The following is a 17,816-nucleotide window of genomic DNA, read 5'->3' on the forward strand; positions in this document are numbered from 1 at the left end:
CCAGGTCTACTTAAGAGATCTGTACATTTCCGCCTCCATGTTGGCTGAGCCCCTCCTCCAAAGATTCACAAAGCCGGATGCTTCAATATCCAACACACATGGTTCTCTCTCCAGTTCAGGCAATATTAAAACAAAACCAAACAAAAACAAAACAAAACAAAAAAAAAAAAAACCCCTCCTTCTACTTGGCAAGTGTTCTCATAGTCTTCTCATGTGGGGACCATCTCACCATTATGCTGAAGGATTTGGCCCCCAAAGCTGAAAATCCTCTAAAAAGCCACTTTCATCTTCACTTCAGGAGAAAAGAAAACAAACATCTGATTCTAGAAGAGACCTAGGGATCCATCTTGATGTCTGGAATCTGGCCACAGGCATGGAGGCTGTGCAGGCTCAAAGGAGCAGGTTTGCAGTCTTCTGGCATTGATTTAGCTTTTTTACTTCCTTTACAACATGAAAACCTCAATTTAAGGTAGGCTACAAAGTTCACTGAAAGCTCCAAACATCGCTCCCCTGACCTGTGAAGACCACTGGACCCAGATTTTTTGGCTCCATTTGCAGTGAACCCTCAAACATAACAGACGTGCGTGTAGATTCTATGGGGTGATGGAACCTCACCAAGGAGAGAGCTTGGAGAGTTCAAAGGAAGCACATTTTCTCTTCAGCCAGAGCAACAAAACAAATAATCAAGGACTAATTGTCTTAATTAAAATCAACTGTTGAACAGGCACACAATTAGGAGATAAGAAACTCAAATGAATGATCAAATGTTAACATATTTGAAAACAAATATTCACTTACCAAAACAGAAATAATTCATTTTAGGGGAAAACAACATGTTACCATAACATCCAGTGAGAAAAAAAAAAGAGCAACATAATTGAAGAAGAAATGTAGAATTCAGAAGAATTTACTACAGTAGTGCATAAGACAATTCTTGGGAGTTTCCATTAGTTAGAGAACCCTTGCCAACAGAGATAAACTGAGGCTGTTTTTGGAAAGTGGGGAATTTTCTTCTGCCTTTCTTATAGAGTAACAATGGCATCTAAAAAGTCAGCCTAATTACAGGGCACATGCGCATACACATAGCGTCTGTAAGAACCTAACTTTCCTGGAATACATTCATAGTCTGTCAGTGACTTCTTGTCTGGCACTGCTCTTGCATAAGAACCCCAGTTGTTCCATGTAATATATACTTTTAAAGGATTCACTCTGTGGACTAGAAAGATAGATCTGTGGTTAAGAGCACTTGCTGCTCTGGCAGAGAACTTGAGTTGGATTCCTAGCACTCATGTTAGACAGCGCACAACTGCTATAATTCCAGCTCCAGGGGACACAAGGCTCTCCTCCAGCCTCCACAGGTATGGACATCCATACACAGAAGCCCACACACAAATACATACAAGTGCACATAATTAAAAGTTTTAAAAAAGGAATAAAGCTGAGCCCAGTGGCGCACTCCTGTAATCCCAGCACTCTGGAAGGCAGAGGCAAAAGGATCTCTGGGAATTCAAGGCCAGCCTGGTCTACACAAAGTCCAGGACAGCCAAGGCTACACAAAGAAACCCTGTCTCAGAAAAACAAAACAAAACAAAAAATATACACTACCATATCTAATTATTGGGATCACATTTTTCTCATGATAAAATACTTCTATTGTACCTGACAGATGAAAATTGTTGATCATGGTTTTAGGTCCATGAGGCAACTTAGTAAGTTGCATCCCATTTTATGTAATATAGTTATGTTTGTTGTGGCATAGAGTGTATGAACTGACGCATGAAACCCACCACATAATTTAAGAAGGAATATTGATGACAGCAACACCATCCGATACACACTTACAACTTTCTCAGATCCCCACAGATTTGACAGCATGCCCTTACTAGTCAAGTAGCCTTGGTACTGATCATCATATTTTATGAGAAAGAGGAAATTCAGGAAAGAAGGCAACCACTCCAAGTTCACGGTGCCAATTGGCAACTGAACCAGGGCTCACTATGCTATTAGCCCCACTCTGCTATTAACAAAATGTGACTGCAAAGGAACTGCAGCAATGGCAGTGACCATAGCAATCATGACAGTAACCATCACAGGATGTGGGCTGATCACATACCATGAACTATGTACAATATGAACTCATTTCATTATCTCAGAAGGGCATGATGCGTGACTATTAGTCAGCTTTCACACACAATAACAAGATACCCGAGGAAAATAACTTAGAAAGAGAAAAGGTTTATTTTTACCCATTATTCTGTATGTCCTATGTCAAAATCTGGTGTCGCTTTTGCTTCAGGCCTTTGGCAAAGGCAGTGTTTCAGGCAGCAGAACATGCAGACCCATCTGCTCTTTCTACCCCATGATCTGGTACTGAGGAGAGGCAAAAGTTCTGCACCCCACTTGAAGGCATGTTCCCAGTGACCTAAGGACCTTCTGCTGAGCACTATACCCTAAAGATTCCAGTAAAACCATCCTGGGACCCAAGCGAGCCTTTGGGGGACTTACTAAACAACAGATGTTATCTTGTGCTACAGTTAAGGAATTAGGAGAGGGCAAGGGCTGGTACCTTTCTTTGGGGCACACACTGAGGTATGACTGAACCCCACATCTGCCTGATTACTTGAGGATGGTAAAGTTGTTCTACTAGTAGCTTATGGTTTTTAAACACCCATGTGTTTACACAGCAGCCATCTTTCCAATGGGACCTGCCTTGAAAACCACATTTAAAACTGTAGGCCCCATTCACACCTTGCCTGTGCTAATCCTTTCTGTTTGCTCTACTGTAGGATTGCCAAGTTTTGCTTGTATTAATGACTGTTAAACTCCACGAGGCAATGACCATTTTAGGGTTAGTTTTCCCCCATCCCACATATTGCTAATATTTACAAAGAGCTGTCTAATAGAACTTACTGTGTTGCCATATTTAGTAGCTACTTTGGAAAAGTACCTAGCGTAGTTAAAGGACTGAACATTCCATTTTGCTTAATTGTTCTTATTGAAATGGCTACATTCTAGCACCTCCTAGCACAGGCCTAGAACACTGCCTTGTGCCACAGACTCTACTACATTGGTGCTGTGAATATATTTACGAATGATATATATTTGCATGTATATGTAGACATTATGCATGCATGAGTAAGTGCTTATAAACCTGTGTGCATGTGGAGGCCAGGTGTTGTGTCAGTGGGTGTCTTCAGCTACAGTCTTTCACCGAACCCGGAGTTCTCCACACTGGCTGGTCAGCAAGCACCAGGGATCTTCCTATCTCTGTGCCTTCAATCCTCATATTACTGTACCCAGTGCTGCTATACCTGGCTTTTTTGATCCTCTTGGGATCAAACCCAGGTCCTTGGGCTTGGTGGCACAGCACTTTACTAATTTCGTGATCTCTGCGCTCCTAGGAGATCTATTTTTTTGGGTGGAACACACAAACTGCTTTCACTAACAGCAACTTGAACACATTTTTCAATAGAATTAATGACTACAGTTGTGCTGGCTAGTTTTATGTCAACTTGATACAACGACAACGTAGGGTCATTAAAGAGAAGGGAACCTCAATTGAGGAAATGCCTCTGTAAGATCCAGTTGCTGGCAAGTCTGTAGGGCATTTTCTTAATTAGTTATCCATGTAGGACAGCCGAGCCAGCTATCGGTGGGGCCACTGCAGGCTATTAATCTTGGATTCTATAAGAAAGCAGCTGAGCAAGCCATAAGGAACAAGCCACTATGAAGCACTCCTCCTTGGCCTCTGCATCAGCTCCTGCCTCAAGGTTCCCGTACTGTTTGAGTTCCTGTCCCCAATTCCTTTAATAAGGGACAATGATAAGGAAGCATAAGCATAATACACCCATTCTTCCTCAAGTCTTTTGGTCATGGTGTTTTATCACAGCAATAGTAACCCTAACTAAGACAATGGTTGAGAATAAGATTTAAAAATTCAGAAGATGAAACCAAAACAGAAGGCCCATGCTTCTTAAACTAACTAGATGCTTTAACCATCCATGACTTGGATCATTTTCTGGTGACAGGGCACCAGCCAGCAAGATATAGTGAATTCCCATGGGCCTTTGATTACAATCACAACTGCACGGTACCTTTTTCACTTTGTTCTTCTTCTCATAGGTCTCTGATAGGGGCTTCTTCTTCTGTTGAGTTGTGTCTTTGGAGAATAAATATTCAAATTCACTGGTGTCCCTAATATGAGGTTCTTCTAAGGAGTCCCACAAAGTTGGTGTGGCGTCTTGGCTTGAAAAGAGAAAGCATCAAGTTAACTGTGAGAAACAGCAGGAAAGAGTATAATATGATGATGAAATCTTCCTCTGATTCACTTAAGGAAAAATAAAAAAACCTTGTAAAGGTCAGATAAAAGCTTTTCATGTCAAGCAGTTTCAAAGTCAAAATATGTAACAGAATATTCTAACCCACAATTTCACACAAACATCCAAAAAAACATGATGATAATTAGTTCAGTATAAGAGGTCTGGAGAAGGCCCTTAGGACCAGAATTTCTGGAGGTGAGGTCTGGGGCCATAAACTGCTCCTCTTTCAACCATACCCTGTAAAGCTGGCAAAAATGGCATTATAGGGAGGCAGAAGGGATAAGCAATTCTATATACGGGCAAGGTCATTTTTAAAAAACATATTATATTTTACTTGTTCTTAGTGTTTATATGTATGGGAGATCTATGTATGTGGGGAAAGGATATTTATGCTATGGTGTACAGCTACAGGTCAGAGGACAATGTCGGTTCTATCCTTCCACCACCAGGATCCATAGGATCAAATTTAAACCACCAGGGTTGGCTTTATGCATCCTACCCTGCAGAGCCATCTCACAGGCCCAAGGGAATTCTTCAGAAGACTGAAAATGGAACAGTAAGGTGAAGATGTGACTCCCTCTGAGGATTTTAAATACAGCTTTCAGGATTAAGTCAAATCATCTTAGTCTAGGGGCTTTAATATGTGACTCGTCAGCTGCTTGTTTGGTACACTGACAGCATCCCACCAGAGACACCACCACCACACAAAACCATATAGCTTCACCGTCCACCAGCACCCCGGGGTGATTCCAGCTAAAGCATCCATGGGGGATTTGTGTTTTCTTCCCTGGAAATAGGTTCATTCTATTATGAAGCAGAGAACAAGAAGCAACCAGAAATCAAGTAGGTCGGAACCCCCTCCAAGAGCCGGAGTGTACAGGCTTCCCCTGTAGGCTCCCTCGTTTGGAATGTGTCGTTTGCTTTCATCACATGGGTGGAATTGAGATGCTTTCTCAAGTTACTATTAATGCCACAGAAACAAAAAGTAAATTTCTTCTACTGTGATATTTCAAGCATACAGGCGTGGCATGATCAAGACACCGACCAGTATTTTACCTTTGTTTCAATATATACTTTTGTTTCAGTTAAAACTAAAAATAAAGCTGCCTTCATATAACATAAAAATGCAGTCTATTTTACATTTAATAAATACATCTGTTATAATATTAAATGATTTGGTACTGAGTCATGATTTTCATACTCAAAGCAGTTGTGCTGAGAGGCATTTTTTTTTTTCTTTTTTGAGAGGCCCTCGATGAAAAGAGCCTGAATGTGTGACATTGGCAAGAAGCGGCTCTGCTGAGGTCCTAACACATCACAGAGGGGACAAGGCTGACACATCTACCCAACCAGTCACTCCTAATATCCTGTTCATCGACTTTTCATTTGATTTGAGAGTGAAACACTGGATTGATGGTGTTTGCAGAGCTGGCTCAACCAATGTAACTAATGAAAGCATGAGCATTTGACTGTTTTCCATTTTAAAAAGTGGGAAATTACAGAGGAAAATCAATGAGTTTCCCCAAATCTCATTTACCCTCCCTTGAACAGCGGATGAAGGGCCTGTCCTCCCAGACCTTACGTTTATGATGCTATATCTACGGCACTAGTTGCTCATGAAGTCTCTTGGGGGGTGAAGTGAAGACATGCAAGTGAGAAACAGGTGTGAGGCAGTTACATGCGCTGCCAGAACGGACTAGTGCAGGCCCACAGGTGGGATCCATCACTGTAGGGGACGGCACAAGGAGCTGAGAGCACTAATAAAGAAACACAACTCAAATATTCTGGGAAACCATCTTAGGAACTAGCCAGAGCTCAAATGAGAAACGGGATATTACCACTTTATAGTGTTAGCATTGGAAACTATTTTAGAATCATCTTTTTTTTTTTCCCCAATTCATTTGGAAAATCGTACAGCTATTTTATCAGCATTAAATAAATATATCTAGAAATATCTATAACTAAACTCTTGACCTTTTTTTTTTTGGCAAGAAGACTGGGAACAAAATGAAGTACAATCATTAGCTTTGTCACATGCTTAGTTTGGTGGCATTTCCCCTGCTCTTATTGTGGTTTCCTTTTTTTTTTTTTTTTTAATAATTGTGAACTATATGTTATTTTGTTTAGTTATCTTGCCTACCGGAAGCAAAATTTTACATAAGCCTGAAAATTTTAAATTGGGGGATAAGCTTAGAAGTGTAGTTTTAAATTATTATTATTGTTATTTATTTTGCAAACAAATTAATTTCAAAACTAGAAAGTGGTCAAGGAATAAGTCAATATCTCTCTCATTGTCCTTCTGAGAGATTCAGAAATAAAGCAAGAAATCTAACTGTAACTTGTTTGGTGAAGTTTCCAAGACATCATGACTTTCTGACTTAGAGACCCAGCTCAATAATATATACAAATGGAAGGTGCTCTCCACATCAGCTCGCCACACATGGGTACTTTCTCTAGGGGTCAATAAAGAAGAAAGATGTAAAAGAAGTCTTATGAGCCAGAACTCAAAAGAAAGAGGAGTATATTTTAAGACTCTTATTTTAAGACTCTCTTCTGATCTAAACAATGAAAAACTCAGCCATATCTCAGTATTTTCATAAATAATGAAAGCATGCACATAACTGTTAAATATCCAGATTCACCAAGAAGCCTCTAAGAGATTAGGGATGCATGCCGTTGGTGGAAAGATCAGCCCTGAGTACATTATTTCACAGGCTCAGGGACCAGATGGAATAAAAGGAGAAAGCCTCTTGTATTCTGTATCTCTTCTTCACAGCTGGAGATGACCTACCCCACTGGTTGTGATGGATTGAAATCTCTGAGACCATAGGCCAAAATAAAGTTTTCCACATTTTTCTCAGCAATTTATCATAGTGATAGAAAAATAAAAAGATGAACACAAGACCACAAGGCAGGTTATCAAACAGTAAGAATGAGTATCATGAAAGATATAGAAATCCTCGGTGAACCAACAAGTGAGGACTCTGCTCCCGTTTCTTTATAATTACTCAGCTGATAGAGTGGTGATGGAGACAGCCCTAGCTTAGGTAGACCTGGCCTCTTCTCCGGTCCATGAAATGGAACATTTACCTTGAGGAAGAATCTGAACCTGAACACATTCCTTCTCCTAGAGAGGACCAGGCAAAGACAGTCTACCCCAGATGTTGTAAGCTTGTGTATCCAAGGCATTCATCATATTGTCTTTGAGAATGGGTGCTACCCAATGTAAATACTGAACCATCAATAATAAAGCATCACTTGGAAGAATCCTGTGAATTTGTAACTGACAGCGGGTCAAGGGAGAGCTTACCTCTTATCACTTATTTGTATTCTAGTCCAATACAAAGGCTTCATGGGACAGCTGGGCTCAATGGCTGGTTTACGGGGACACTGGCTGGAAGTAGAGCTGAGTCCAAAGGACAGTCCAGGAGGAGGTGGTGGTACAAGTCCTAAGGGAGGCAGCGGTGGTGGTGGAGGAGGAAGAAGACTTCCACTGATAGGAAGTGGTGGTGGGGGAGGAGGCGGGGGAGGCCCAGCACTTGGAGGCAGGGGAGGTGGTGGAGGAGGTGGAGGAGGTGGTAGAGGTGATCCAGCACTGACAGGTGATATGGGTGGTGCTGGTGGCAAAGGTCCAAGTCCAGGTGGGAGAGGCGGAGGGGGAGGGATAGGGGGAGGAGGAGGTGGTGGCGGGGGTGGGGGAGGCGATGTCTTCTGCTGACTACATGAGATGCCTTCTCTCATCTGAGGTGGGGTGTCCTTGCTGTCTTTTGATGGAGAGAGCTGGGCTAGTGAGATAGTCAGCTTCTTCGGCACTATCTGATTGCTTCTGGCTGTCTTGCTTTCACCATCACAGGTCTTGAGAAATGTCTGTCTGTCTGTCTGAATACACACATTCCTGAAGGCCTTCGGAGAGCAGTCATCATCAGTGGAGATGCATGCATCTCTCATCTCCTCACACCCTCTTCCTCCCCAGCGGTTTTCTAACTGTTGCTTGAGATTTTCAATGGTTTCTTCAAGACTTGCTGTTATTAATGCATGCTCACCCCGGATGTGAAATGTCTTAAGTTCAAATTGAGCCTGTAGGGGGAAAAAATCAGTGAGAAAGTACAACTTTAAGGATAACAAACCTCTAATAGACATCTAATAGTACCTGAATGTATAAATGCACCATAAGAATAGCCCACAAAATGCAGGGAAGTGGAGACATTTGTTCAAGAATCCAAAAGGGTATAAATTTTCATTTCATAATTTTCCAGCGAGCTTACATCTAGGGGTTGTTGGGTGATTTCAAACCATCCAAAATTCATGGGAGATTCCTGCCATGGATTAATGTTTAGAGAAAATCTTTTTCTTGAGAACTCCCACTCCATTTTAATATCAAACACAGAAGAAATTAATTTAATAGTGGCTTGGACATGCTTAGATATAACTTTTATAGCTTTTGGTGTGGATTGAGACAAAGAAAAGTGGGGGCAGGGAAGCGGTTCAGAGCTCATGTTGGTATGTTCCCTGGAGAGCACCCCCATCAGCGTGCCTCAGCAATGCTACAGAAACAGGAGGCATTGGGAAGCAAGGACACCTTTTATTGTCTGTCTGTTTTTTTAAGGTTCCAGATGAAAGCCAACCAGTGTCATCCTATGTGTCTGTTTCTCACTGCTGGCCTTCACCCGAATTATTATCTCCACCAAATGACATCAGTACAATACTGTCTAGATTTTTGTACCCCAGAAGTGAGTACAGCATTGGAAAGAAAGATAGATAAATAATGGAAACAGTCATACATGCACTCGTTGTCTTAAGAGCCTTGCTTAACAGCTAATCAAGTCTTTCTCTGCAATAACCTCAGCCTATAAATATCTTGAATGGAAGCTACATACAAGGGTATAACCCTTTATATTAAAAGTTAAAGAAATGTATTTAATGACCTAGTCACCAACGTTAAATTAAAAGGGGGAGCTTTTCTGCCTTCACTGAGATGTATTCGAACTATATTTTTTTTACTAGGTTCACATTTTCCCAGTATGGGTTCTGACGAACCAAGACCCAAACAGCAGGAAAATTTAGAGACTAAAGTTTTCAATGGATTAGTTTCCCATTCTTAAACATGGTAATCTGGGAAACTGTGAGGGAAGTGGAGAGATCAGGGTACTAGAAAGGGCAGCACGGAGGATGGATTAAGACCCTGAGTCTGGAGTCAAACTATCTATTCCATGTTTAAACTCTGCTGTTGTCTAGGTCTGTGACCTTAGCCAAGCCTGTTACCTTAGTTGTAAAGTGAGGATAACAGTGAGCCATTTCCAGGTTTTCTGTTTGTTTGTTTGTTATATATTGCTTTGTTAATGATAAAATGAGATGCTTCATGTAAATCAGGAAACTTCTGTGAGTGTTAATAATATTAACAGTAGCTGGACGTGGCTACTGTTATTATACACCTGTAACCCCAGCATTCTGGGAGGTAGAGGCAGGCAGATCTCTGTGAGTTTGGGGCCAGCATGGTCTACAAAGTGAGTCCAGGACAGCCAGGGCTACACAGAGAAACCCTATCTCAGGAAAAAAAAATACCAAAATAATGATGATGATAACAGTAGAATAAGAGGTTTATACATTTTTTTATATTTGTAAAATTGCAAATAACATTTTGATTGAATGAAGGCATAAAGCTAGGAAAAGCTGAAGCCACTGATATGAACAATATCCAAAAGTGTGCTCAGTCTTTCTTGTGTTCTACTACCAAGGGCCTGCAAGCAACTTCAAGCTTTATCCAACTGCACGGTTATGGTTATCTTTTCTTCAGCCTCATTCCAGATCCATCATTTCTCTCTCCGACTCTCGTACGTCCTACTCTCCTACATTTATACTCTGAATTACTCACCAATGTTTTATTTTGATGTTTGTGACCACTTTGGCTTTGTCAACACAGAATAACTTCGTATTGCTGTTCCCCACTAAACCTGTTTTCAAGACTAGTTTTTGTATTGCTTTGCATTGACATGTTTTGCTGAATCAAGCAAGACATTGACCTCTTACAGATATGAAAAAAAAATGCAAAGACATGCATTCTCTGAACAAATTCCCCTTCATAAGATAACTGAGCCCCACCTCTCAACCAAATTTGACGATACCTATTCTTAAATATTGTTTTGGAAGCTGAGTATAGTGCATAAGCTTAATGAAATAGGCAGAAGACAAATTGGGCAGGTTAATGTCTCTATACCATAGTTTCCCTGAAAGAAAACTGGGGATAATAATAGGATCCACCTTCCAAAGCAGCCAGGAAAGGTAGATGAATCCCCATTTGGTTTTTTGTTTGTTTGTTTGTTTGTTTTTGTTTTGAGACAGGGTTTCTCTATGGCCTTGGTGGCCTCTGCCTCCTGAATGCTGGGATTAAAGATGTGGGCCACCACTGCCTGGCTGAATCCCCATTTGTAAAATAAGGGATTGAAGAGTATTTAGAACAAAGAACTCTGTAAGTCCAATACTATTTCAGTGCCAGACACACCAGAGACCAACGATCACAATTCACTACACATGATTCCTAATGCAGTGTTCCAACTATCCTTCTCCAGGCTTCAGAATTATCCCTTAAGCTCCTTTATCTGCCAGGCTTTTCCTCACACTTCTTTTCTTTCACAGCAGAGTTTTTAGGGGTAAAAAAGATGGTAAAAAAAAAAAAAAACAAAAAACAAACAAACAAACAAAAAACATCAAAAGGTAACCCGGTGTTTGCTTTGTCTGCTTTCTCATCCATATGCTTTTAGCCAAATTACAATTGGCTTCTGTCCACTGTTCTATGACCTCCTGGGATTTTGCCAGCATTTTCCTCCTGTCCTCTCTATTTATGTTGACTGCAGCTGCTCTCTTGAAACTGGACTTCCATCGCACACTACTCCCATCCAGGTATTTTTCCTCTGGCCTTTCTGTGCTCCCCACTCAGCCTCGAAGTCCTTACCCCTTCATTCCTCAGATGTTGGCCCAACAGGCATCTTTTTGCCATTCTTTTCCTCAAGTTACACTCTCTGTATAATGCTTTCTGTATTCATATGACAAACAATCCATTCAAGGACATACTGGCAACTTCTAAAACTCTACCTTGAGACTGATTCCAACCACCTTTTAGATTACTATACCTTCATATTTTACCAGCTACCACAGACTCCACAAGTCTGAAACCGAGGCCATTAGCAGAAAACTGCACCGTGTTTCTCCTCTGGGATCCCTCTTCTGCCATCTATCTGGAATCACTTATGTACCACGTGGGATCCTCATTCTCTCTCAATTTCTGATTTAATGCTCTGTTTTCATCCATGCTGCTGGACCCTTTCACCGGGACCTTTTTTAATCAGGACAATGGTTAAAAACCTACCTGGTTCATTTGCCTCTCTTTTGCTTTGTTCTTAATGTCAATTTAGCTAATTCTGACTGCAGGAAGATTTTTCTCATAAACAAACCTGTGTTATAGTCCCTAAGACCCCCTCAACCTTTAGCTATTACTTAGCGACCTGTATGGAAAGCACTTAGCACAGATGATTCCTCTGGCTGCTTTTCTGCTCCTTAGTGCACTTTGGCCTCTTGCCTCTGGACAAGATGTGCCCTGGATTCTAGTCTTAAGACGGTCCTTGCCTCTCTTAGGACCGTGCTCTTACATGAAAATACTGAATTCTCTGGGCTCCTTTTCTTTGCAGCAAACACCCAAGGAAAGATTTCAAACAGCAGACTAACCAGTATAGACCCCACAAGGAGGTTCTACATATTGCATTTACTGGCCCAGGCAATGGCTAAATAAGAAGGCAAATAGTGAATTCCCAGGCACTCCACACCAATGTGCTGAAATGATGATGAGAAACCCTCCTGATCACTAAGATTTAACGCCCACCTCCTTACCCACCAACAAAACCTGATCTTTTGCCCATCACTACTCAATAATCTCTTTGTCTTGGTAGAAAGCCCTTCATTCAACCCATCCATTTCCTATCAATTATTTCAAACGTGTCTGGCTGTATTGCACACCAAGCAGCTCAAGTCCATGCATATCAGGAAATGAGCCTTTTTGGAAAGCTGTTTTTTAGCTCCTTAAAAAAAAAAAAAAAATAACAACTCCCTTTACTACTTTTCTCTGCACATAAAAGCCACATGCTGTTTCCTTTCTTTGTCTAGACTCATCCCTAGAGAGACTGACAAGTGATTTTCTGACTGGAGCTCAGAGCAGAATTTTGCTTTAAAGTCATGCATTTCCTCTAAGATAGCCTTTTTTTTCTGGCATTCTGGAGATCCTGGTTCTCTTTATGAATCATGCGTAGACTTGCAGAACCCCAAGCTACAAATAAAACTCAGTGAATGGGACATAATGCATCTATAACTTGTGTACTTTCCTTTGCTTGAACAGGGAACCCACAAGAGACTGCTAATCCATACCTATCCCCTTCAAAGGCACAACCATCAACAAGGCAATCCCAACTAAATCATGCTGCTTTCTTTCTTCAACATCATTCCTATTAGTTCAAGGAAACCTTCTCAAACTTGCTCCCCATCAGAAGCATTGGGAGAGCTTTAGAAGACATTGATCAGGTCCATTCCTGCAGACTTTCCCTTGTACCAGCAGTATCAAGCTACCCTAAGAGGTTCTGATGGGAGCCAGAGCTGAAGCCGACAGCAACATTCACCTTTATTCAGACCTAACACAGATAATATGGCACCACAGTGCCAGTGCCTTCTTATGGCCTTTCCTGATTCTGACATGTCGCAGTAAAGAGGGCATTTCTTCAATATTCATGTTAAAAGAATGGTAATTTTATACAACAGACACTAGACTCTTTACGTGGTGCTCGTAATTCCTGCAAACATGGCCTCTACCTATTTTTTTTTCAGACATTTACTATATATCCCCTGTACTGCACTTGAATGCATGATCACCTCCCACATCCCCCTTGCTTACCTACTGACTCATTAACACCTTATTTTTGCTCACAAAAAGCCCCAGGAAAATTTCACTCAAGCTCAGCTGAGCATTTCTTGGTTCTTCTAGACACAAAATTTCCATTGTCTGTATTGCCAAAGAACTTTCTAGGTAAGAATTGTATAGTAGTCATTTATGCTTATCTTCTTTGACAGTCTAAACCCTGTAAGCATTTGGGAACCACGCCTTATACATGTTTAAACTTCCAGAACATTACATGGCGTTTGGCTAGCTAAGTGTCCACAAATGCTTAGTGAGTTGAATTGACTGACGGACTGATTGATTCACCTTTAAGTATTCACCTTGCGCCTCTGTGTTCCTATCCAATTACAAATGAAGCTGCAATAGGTAAGCATGAGGTTCTCTCTATGGTTGTCTTTATGGTAGTCCTATATTCAGTATAAACTGCAAGTCCTCAGGGTTGTCAGTCATCAGCCATCACTAAGAGATTCTTAACAGACTTTTTTTTCATGCACCCTTCCCTACCCCCAAAACTCCTCTTTACTTAACCTCTCTGGGCTTATGGACTGTAGCTTGGTTATCATTTACTTAACAGCTAATATCCACTGGTAAATAAACACATATCATATTTGTCTTTCTAGGTCTGGATCATCTCACTTGGGATGATTTTTTTCCTAGTTCCATCCATTTGCCTGCAAATATCATGGTGTGTTTTTGTTGTTGTTGTTGTTGTTTGTTTGTTTGTTTGTTTGTTTTAGCAACTGAGCAAATGTACCACGTTTTCTTTATCCATTCTTTGGTTGAGGGACATCTAGGCTAAATCCTATTTGACATCAGTGGATGATCTTCTTGATGTTCTTAGATTCAGTTTGCAAGTATTTTATTGAGAATTTTTTAAATCCAAGTTCACTAGCAAAATTGGTCTGTCATTATTTTTCTTTGTTGACTCTTTATGTGGGTTAAGCATCAGAGTAACTATGGCCTCATAAAACAAATTGGATAATATTCCTTCCGTTTCTATTTTGTGGAATGATTTAAGGAGTGCTGTCATTAACCCTTCTTTAAAAGTCTGGTAAAATTCTGCACTGCAGCCACCTAGCCCTGGTTTTTGTTGCTATCTTATGTGAGGGTCAATGTGCTACCTAAGCTGTAGTAGTGTTTCTTTTATAAATGTGGGTGCTCCAGCATTTGGGGCATAGATCTTAAGAACTGAAATGTCATCTTGGCAGTTTTTCTTTGGATGAGTATGAAGCACCTTTCCCCATCTCTTTTGGTTAGTTTTGGTTTGAAGTCTATTTTGTTAGAAATTTAAATGACTAAAACAGCTTGCTTCTTAGGTCCATTTGCTTTGTATAGCTTTTTCAAACCTTTTACCCTGAGGTAATATTTATCCTTGATGCTGAGGTGTGTTTCTTCACTGGACTAGATTGGATGGGTTTTGCTTTCTCATCCATTCTGTTAGTCTGTACCTTTTTATGGGGGAATTGAGACAACTGCTATTGAGAGGTATCAATAGGCCATGACTGTTGATTCCTGTTATTTGGGTGGTGACAGCACACACGTGTGGTGTGCTTCCCTTCTTTTGGTTTTGCTCTTATTACATTATTTATTTCCCATGTTTTCATGGCTGTATTTAACCATTTTAGTTTAGGGGTTTCTTTCTAGCACCTTCTGTAGGACTGGATTTGTAGACAGACATTGTTTAAGTTTGACTTTATCATGGAATATCTTATTTTCTCTACCTATTGTGAGTGGAAGTTTTGCTGGGTATAGTAGTCTGGTCTGGCATTTGTGGTTTCTTAGCATCTGCAGCACATTTGTCCAGACTCTTCCGCTTTTTATAGTCATGTGTAATTCTAATATGTCTGCCTTCATATGTCGTTGATCTTTTTCCCTTGGGGATTTTAATATACTTTTTTGTTTTGTATGTTTAGTGTTTGGATTATTATGTGGCAAGGGGACGTTCTTTTCTGGTCCAATCTATTTGGTATTCTAGATGCTTCTTGTACCTTTATAGGCATCTCCTTCTTTAGGTTAGGAAAATTTTCCTCTGTAATTATGTTGAGCTGGGATTCTTTTCCTTCCCCTATTCCTATTATTTTTAGTTTGGTCTTTCCATAGTTCCCCAGATTTCCTGGATATTTTATGTCAGGAATTTTTTAGATTTAACATTTACTTTGACTGATATTTTAGAGTTCTTCTATTGTATCTTCAATACCTGAGATTTTCTCTTCCATCTCTAGTATTCTGTTGTATAGAGAGGTATACAGTTTGCCTCAATAGTTCCTGTTCGAATTCTTCAATTTTTCATTTCCGGAATTCCCTCGGTTTGTCTTTTCTTTATTTCTGCTATTTCCATTTTCAGGTCTTGAATAGTCTTACTCATTTCCTTCAACTGTTTGTTTTTTTCTTGGCTTTCTTTAAGGAATTTATTCATCTCCTCCTTATAGACCTCTATTATCATCATATAGGTGATTTTTAGGTCTTTTTCATGTGTTTCTACTATGTTGGCATATTCAGGGCCTGCTGTCTCTAGTGGAGACATATTGTTCTGGCAGTCGCTGATTTTACTTTATGGCATATCTAGGCATCCGGGTTTGGGGTGATTATAGGTACTGATTTCTGGGAGGTCAAGAGGGGATGGTCTGAGGGATCCACAGGATGCATGGAGGGTCAAGTGAGGGATGCAGCTGGGATGAGCCGAAGGGATTGGAACTGCTTGAGGAAGAGAGAAAGCAGAGAAAGTAGGCAGGCAGGCTATCTGGTTTTCTGACAGGTGTGACCTATAGTTGAGCCAGGGATATCCCTGATGCAGACTCTTAAAAGACACATTGCCATCATTTCTGATGTTTGCTATCTACACTTTTGGCCTAGAAAACAAAGTTTTTAACATTAACGTATTTCTCAAAGTTAGTATTGACTGCACCTAGTTTTAATAATTTAAAATACATAATGTAGATAATGTAGTAGTATACTCAAAGGCTATTCCCACTTCAGTGGAGAACTGAATCACATTTATGATCCTAATCTGATTAGAAACTGGGCTCAACACAACACCCCCAGTTTCCTCTGGGGCTGGTTCTCCCTTCCCCTACCAAATCCTCATTATTTTTTAATATCCTCCATATTACTACCTTTCAGAGATACCATCGAAAGAACACACTGTACTGAAACTCAAGCAACAGAAGGAGATGTTTGCCTGTCTGGTCTCCACTGGCATGTATGTCAAAGAGAAGATGGAAAAATGCCTGCTGATGACAGACACCAGGTTAGAGCCAGACAGTGGGGATAACTATCCATTAACATTTTGCTGTTATTACAAACGTTGTCTCCCTTTGGTGCTGCCAGATCAGTAAACCTTCTATGTGACTGGAGTATGTCAGGCTTTTCCAGGGAACCTTCCAAATTCTCCATCCTTTTCTTACAGGAAAGCTAGATAGTTCCTGGGAACTATATAGAAGGACAGGAAAGATTCATACTTCAGAGTAGTGCAGTGTAAACTGAGGGGAGCAGAGGAAAGGGAAGCCAAGGAAAGTAGAACCCGAAGGACACAGAAGACTGGAAAGGGATGAGTTTCGGTTCTCACAGAGTGCTTTGGTAAGGCAAGAAGATGGTGTTCCTGTGGTTTTGGAAATGGCCTACTGTGTTTTTCTGTTGTGTTTCATTTAGATAGCTACAGAAACACTACAACTGCCCTTTATTTAACTGGCCTACCTTTGCCGTGGTAAAATCAAAAGTCTCTATTAATGAAAAGAATGGCATTGGGTTTATGAAAAGGCCATAAATTGCCAATAGCTGGTTTTAATTAACTATTATCAGTAAATTTTTTCTTCTTATCAGAAATAAAAGCACATCAAGTTACAACCAAAAGGGCATCTCAGGGACGCTCAGAAATTTGAGGCACATCTGATACAAGACCATAATGAGAACTTACTAAGAAGAGAGAAACAGGCTGGGGGGAAGGGGATAGAGAAAGAACATCCATGCAGTGAGAAGTTTGCTTAGGTTGATGTGGGGTTAGATCCCAATACATGGGATGCTGGAGAATGCATACATGCACACGGCTTATCTGTGAAAGCAAAGCTGATGCACAGCAAGAATGGAGAAAGAAGTCAGCAGAGTGCTGAGCACATGGCCAAGCGTCTTCATGTACTTATTCTAGCTCCTGGGATTCAGGGAGGCACACCTTGGGGGCAATGCTCCAACCTGTATAAGAGCACACAGCTAGGAAATGGTCGGAAAATAATTTGAATCCCTTTAGGTATCAAGATTCACGTTTCTTCCACCATGCCATTTTGAATGATTTTCAAATGAATAGGAAGATAGTAAGTTAACCAGAGTGACTCTAAATTAGTGACAAGTAATAATACAAAACACTTATTGTTTATAGTGTATTTGTATTATATTGCTGTGTATAATTTTGGCAACAAAATTATAAATTTGGCAACAGAACACTGGCTTTCATCTTTTTGTTTCCTGAATGAGGAAAGGAAGTACAGACATATTAAATAAATGTCTACTAAGAGTCTATCATGCACCTTCTTAGCCAACTTTGGTGATTAATAATTTTTCCTATTAAATAC

The 17,816-nt window shown here is 40.5% G+C and overlaps 1 protein-coding gene across 4 annotated transcripts in view; it reads right to left on the reverse strand.

The window, feature by feature from the left end:
• The window catches only part of Fmn1 (formin 1), a 343,149-nt gene that overhangs the window by 167,513 nt on the left and 157,820 nt on the right, over nucleotides 1-17,816 (reverse strand). For all 4 annotated transcript variants that reach the window (XM_055599030.1, XM_055599026.1, XM_055599041.1 and 1 more), the window contains 2 exons: nucleotides 7,630-8,396; nucleotides 4,095-4,245 (listed from right to left, as the gene is read on the reverse strand). In XM_055599030.1, the coding sequence (XP_055455005.1) occupies nucleotides 4,095-4,245; nucleotides 7,630-8,396 (918 nt within the window). The remainder of the gene's footprint in view (nucleotides 1-4,094; nucleotides 4,246-7,629; nucleotides 8,397-17,816) is intronic.

Source organism: Psammomys obesus, unplaced genomic scaffold, assembly GCF_907164565.1.
Source record: "Psammomys obesus unplaced genomic scaffold, mPsaObe1.curated_primary_1811, whole genome shotgun sequence".
NCBI classification, from domain to species: domain Eukaryota; kingdom Metazoa; phylum Chordata; class Mammalia; order Rodentia; family Muridae; genus Psammomys; species Psammomys obesus.